The following is a 6,000-nucleotide window of genomic DNA, read 5'->3' on the forward strand; positions in this document are numbered from 1 at the left end:
TAAAAAATATGGGTGAAAAACAGTTGCATTCCCAAGTTAATAGACAAATTATCTATGACAAACTATATAGATTATGCAATACTAATTACTACTTATAATACAGAACAATTTTAAAGTTTGCAATAAACAAACATTAAAGTAGAATTATCACAATTCATAATACTGTTTATTTACTAGTATACTGATGCTCATAACACTATAGCATTTTATGTCTCCCAAATTCCAAGATAAAACACACTATTTTTAAAGTGCCCTATAATGAAACTAATATAAATTTATTTTGGAAGCTGTGCAAAAAATTACAAGGGTTTCTCAACAATATAAATTCTATCTATTCCACAATAATCTTTTCTGTTTGTGGTCAATACTTATTTTTAATCCAATTAAACTATGCAAAAATTAGCTTCATTGTGAACAAATATAAATGAATTTCACACAAGAGCAGAATTCACTATCCTGCCCCTGATTCCCATTGCCAGAGTGATCTCCCTTTCTGATAAACTCTCATAGCACTTACTCTATATAATACAATCTATGACAGTACTTTTCACTTTAATTTTGTGTTAGAAAGTTTTGTGTAAAGTCTCATCCTATAGCCTGCAAGAAACTCAGGCACAGGGGACTGAATGTATGTTGATATAACTCAATCATTGCACCTAATATAGTGCCTAACTTAAGGTAAACAAGCTTTTTGACTACAGAGTGAATATATTAAGCAGGTGTTCAACAAAACACCTACTTTCCCTAATGCTAAATATCCAATCTGACTCCAATCCACTTCTCAGGGATCTTCTCACTAACTCCTATTACTCTTCTACACTTGAATTTTTGCTAAAATCAAAACGATGGTCTACTTGCTAACCAGACTGTTCTACTCACTGCCTTAGGGATTTTTATTGAGTTTTGCTCAATGTAATTCCCCTCATCACAAATGCTTTCCCTTCTTCCCTGATCTTTCCAAAATGCTACACCTCCTACACAAGGTTCAGATCCTAAGAACCCTTTCAGTCCACAATGATCCCATCCATCTCTGAAATATAACAATTATAGGCCCTATCATTTGCTTAGCAGTTTGACACAACTCATCCGATTGTTACTAAAGTGTACAGCCCTGTTATGAAGGGACACAGAGGTGAGAGAGCAGCAGCTGCATTTGGTGTAAGAAAGCTCCTCCCATGTTATATCAAACGAGCCACACAACAATCCCGTTAGGTTTGCCATTACAACACCTTTTATAAATGAGTACAGAGCAGCTGAGGAGGGTTGTTGCACTCTACACATTAGGAAATGCTAATCAGCCGTCAGGATTTGAATCCAGGACTGCTTGACTCCACAATCCAATATTCCTTTACTATTAACATTATTATATATGTTACACAGAATCTAGGCTTCAGTTCTGGCATCTCTAAAACCACTGTACTACTGAAATGACAGAAATATTAAATGAGATTAACTACTGGACATTATAAAAATAGTTATCATCATCATTATTATTGTTGTTGTTTTTTTAACCAGACCTCAGCCAGATGCAAAAACAAAAACTATTATCTATTCTCCATTTCTCCTACAGTAATAGAAGTCTCAGCCAAACACATGGTCATCCACTGAAACATTACAAATAGCCATGCAACTCTTGTCCAGGCACAAGGAACTAACTGTGCGTAAAAATTATATAAATGTCTTTCTTAGAAAGAAAAAAAAAGGCTTGACCTTCCCTTTCCCTTTGCATGGGCTAAATCATGCCTGTGCTGATGGTGAGCCATGGACAGAGGATCTTAGGGCAGCAGTTCTCAAACTTTTCAATCTCATGATCCCTTTACACCAGTGTTTCCCAAACTTCTCTCATGATGAGAATCACCTGGTGGAGTTGTTAAAACACAGATTCCTGAATCCCAACTAAGAAGTGCTAAACTAGAATTTTTGGGAACATATAGGTAAAATTGCATACCTAACTTAGTGCTCTGTATATAACATCTGTCTTAGAGCACTAGTTAAGTATACAATTTTACCTATATGTTCCCAAAAATTCTAGTTTAGCACTTCTTAGTTGGGATTCAGGAATCTGTGTTTTAACAACTCCACCAGGTGATTCTCATCATGAGAGAAGTTTGGGAAACACTGCTTTACACTCTTAGAAACTGAGGATCCCAAAGAGCTTTTGTTTTATGTGGGTTATAGCTACTAATATTTAGAAGATCCCTGAGAAGTAGACTGGGGTCAGTTTGGATATTTAGCATTAAGGAAAGTAGGTGCTTTGTTGAACACCTTTTAGAAGACATTTAAAAATATGTATTAATTCACTTAAAAATAATAAACTCATATGTTAACATAACAAAATTTTATAAAAAATAACCATCAGTCTAAAGCAAAAAGAATAAAAAAGGTGACATTGTTTTACATTTTGCAAGTCTCTTCAATGTCTGCCTTAATATAGTCTCAGAAATCTACTTCTGCATTCAATATACTGCCACATGTTGCTTAGACTGAAGTATATGAAAAAAATTCAGCTTCACACAGATATGCTGCTAGAAAAGAAAGCAGCATATCTGTGTGAAGCTGAATTTTAGCAGCATTTTCAGATAATTGTGAATTATTTTAGCAGCATTTTCAGATAATTGTGAATTATTTTAGCAGCATTTTCAGATAATTGTGAATATTCTTTTCTGATGCCACACCAAAACTCAGTGACAGTTTCTTTAAGGTTAGTTGCAATCTGGAATCTGAAGTCATATGAATGAATTTTTCAGTTACATTAAAATCCATTGTTCTGACTTGCACTTTGAAAGGTTTTTATACCCACACATAACGTGTAACATCACTCCATGCAATAATCAGGAAACATGGCTACTAAGTTATGCAGACCTTCCAAATATTGACACATTTCACTATACAATAGCAAAAGTTCACAATCATTAAAACCAGCACTAATATAATAATAAAAGTGTTTTAGTATTAGGAAGCTGTCAAGCTGCTGAGGCAGATTTTCCAAACTCCTCATTTTCACTTGCAGGCTCAAATGTTCTCATTGGCAACAAATACCATCAGCTGTTTTCGATAAAGTGATAGACTCACTTCAATCATTTTCAAGAAACTTTCTGCTAAATGCTCACATCTGAATAAGCATAGTTTATCTGTGAGTTGTTCTATTCAGTAAAAACGTTTAATTAAAAAGTGAATAGCTGTTTGCAACTCAAAAATTACTAAGTAATTTTCCTTGAAATAGCCAACATAATTCAGGCTGCAGCAAGAGCTTTGTGTGTACCCCCTTTTCATCACACACAATATTAGAGATTTACACTCAGAATTCATATTTAATAAAAATCAATAATTTTTACTGCTTCAACAAAGACATTTTTAAGTGAAAGTTTTCTTTTCTTTTCTTTTCTTTTCTTTTTTTACTCTTGAGTGCATGTTGGCAAAGAAATATGACTAGTAGTACTATTTACTGTCAGTGTCTTCATTCATTCTAATGCATCAGCAGTTTTATCCACCATGACAGCACAGAAAGAAGGTAAGTAGTATCTGAGTATGATTATGATCTTACAGATCCTCTGAGAAAACCTCAGGCATTCTCTGGGGTCCACAGACCATAATTTGAGAACTGCTGCCTCAGGGAATGGCTGAGCTACAAGATGGAAAAAGACCAAGCCCCTGGATGATCTCATGAGGCAGAATCACCGTACCAGTCCTAAATCAACTACCTCCAGACTGTTATGTGAACTGAAAATGAAAGTCCAGCAGCTGACCAGTATCCCAACTGATGCAGAGCTTTTGTATCCCAAAATTCAGTTCTGGATCCAGAAAAGACTGAGAAAATAAAACTATAGGATTTTAAGACATCATAAGTAGCAGTTTCCAAATCATTAGATAGTGAATCTCCTCGTAATGTTACTTTAATGTAAGTGACCAAAGAGAAAGAAAAAAAAAGAAAAAAGAAAAAAAACTTCTACAAGAAAGCAAATTCCAAGGCCAATTCAGGGGCAATTTTCATTCAACACTATGATTTATACCACCTGTGTCTACAATTGTATCTCTCAGGTTAATTTTACTAATATTCATCAGTCTTCAAAAAAAGGGGGTTTATCTATATTCAATATATTCAGTTGAGGAATACAGAGGGACCTCACAACTATTAAAAAAAAAAAAATACAGGGAAAAATAGATACCAAGAGGCAAAAGTTTTTAAAACTTTAATAAAATAAAATGGGCTATTATCCAGCACGTCATTGCTTCTGGAGTTCTGAATTGTTATTTAATGCTTGTCGGCAACGCTTGTCAGCAAGTTTAAATCTAGACTCAAGTAAATTCGAAAGTCTCTTGAAGGTAAGTATGATGCTTTTGCTTCTTTGCATTCCCTGTAGGCATAACACCCAAGTGTTTTGCACATAAAAGATGCTGAGTATTTGTGGATTATGATAAAGCAATTATTTTTTCTTCTGATACCTAACCCAATAACTTTGAATGACATATTAAAATATCTTAAATATTACTATTTTTATTTCCTAGTAAAGTTCAGAGTCTTAGGATTAAGAGCTACAAGCTAGTTCTGGTTCTGACTGTCTTACCTGTATGACTTCAAGCAAGTTACCTACTCTCTCAGCATATGCTGTCAAAACATGTCTACGGTATTTAGGGTTTGTTTTTTTTTTTTTTTAATCACAATAAAAGTAATAATACCTTTTTTTCTATCGCATTACCCTTTTTATTGCAATCATATTATTCTCTTGGGTTTCACAATACTTTTTTAACCTTACATCCATATGACCCTTTGGCAAGAGTGACTGACAAATCTAATTTTGTCATCCTCATTTTGTAACGGTTCTAAAGCTGGTAAAAGCTTGAGTGCGGCAAAGTCACTGAGCAAGTCAGAGAAGACATAGGAAAAACTGTTACTCAGTGTCCCGCCAAACATCACTCCTAGGAGAGCAGACAGGACCTTTCCATGTCCGTAATGATGCTAATCTTTAAGAGATGAAACAAACAAAACACAAACACACCCACTTCATTACTAGCCATTTACCATGCTCGTTTGCTATTCGTTTTTGTTGGAAAGAGAAGGCCTCTCGTCGCTCTCCCGCATCCTCCCCTTCCCTGCGACCTTACCTGCTTGTACCTGGCGTACAGGTACAGGAGCTGCTCCCTGCTGGCCACGTGAACCAGGCTCTGCAGGTGCGCGGCCGCCTTCTCGAACAGCTCGGCCAGGCTCCGCGACGCCCCGCTCTCGGGGCTCGGGAGGGACTCCAGGTCACCGGAGTCGTCCCCCGAGCTCAGCTCTCCGCCGCTGTCGCCCGTGGTGGTCCCCGCGGACAGGAAGGAAGAGGCCATGTGTCCGCTCGGTCCTCTCTAGGTCGGGAGTCACGCCGGCTCGGGGTGGGGGGCCTGGCCGTCCAGTCCGCGACCGGAGCCCGCGCTGGCGTCGGACCCCGGCTCACTTCCTCCGCGCTCCCTCCCTCCCCTCACTCTGCCTCCTTCCCCGGGGCGTCCGGGGCAGGTTCCGCCCCTCTCCGCCGCCCTCCCCTGCAGCCCCTGTCCCCTCCCGCTTCCTGGGACTAACTGTGGGCTGGGGGCGGCTGGGGCCCCTCCAGCCGCGCGGGGACCCGGCAGCAGCGCAGCCGGCCGGCCGGTCCGGGAGTGGAAGCGGCGTGCGGCGGGGGCGGGGCGACGTGAGCGCGGGCGGCGTGCACGCTGAGCACGCGCACGAGCATGCGCACGAGCACGCGCCCGGCTACGCTCGGCGCAGCTGGGGGTCACGTGCGCGGCTCCAGGCTCGGCGGCGGCCTCCCTGGGGGCGGAGGGTGGGACTCGCGGGACCGCGCTGGGGAGACTTCGCTTGGGAAGGTGGTCCTTCCTCATTTAAGCTGAAGTTAGCCTCAAACTCCGGAACCGCGCTCCGAATGGACCACGGGAGTAAGGGAAGGAAGCCTTCGGTTGGGCAGTGTAGCCATTGGGGTGGAGTCGCGGGAAACAGAGGTGAGGACTAAGGTTCCGCCCGCGCGCCCG

General features: G+C 40.4%; 1 protein-coding gene across 7 annotated transcripts in view; it reads right to left on the reverse strand.

Moving 5' to 3' along the window:
- ACBD6 (acyl-CoA binding domain containing 6) overlaps positions 1-5,672 on the reverse strand; it is a 127,850-nt gene extending 122,178 nt beyond the window's left edge. For 3 of the 7 annotated variants that reach the window (XM_084865706.1, XM_084865703.1, XM_084865707.1), the window contains exon 1: positions 5,104-5,671. In XM_084865706.1, the coding sequence (XP_084721832.1) occupies positions 5,104-5,325 (222 nt within the window). In that variant the 5' untranslated portion in view covers positions 5,326-5,671. Of the gene's footprint in view, positions 1-5,103 lie in introns of all 7 variants that reach the window. The other 4 variants (XM_084865709.1, XM_084865708.1, XM_084865704.1 and 1 more) reach the window with 3 other exon arrangements.
- Between the last annotated feature and the right edge of the window lie 328 nt (positions 5,673-6,000).

Source organism: Pipistrellus hanaki, assembly GCF_964339955.1.
Source record: "Pipistrellus hanaki genome assembly, chromosome: 18".
NCBI lineage: Eukaryota > Metazoa > Chordata > Mammalia > Chiroptera > Vespertilionidae > Pipistrellus > Pipistrellus hanaki.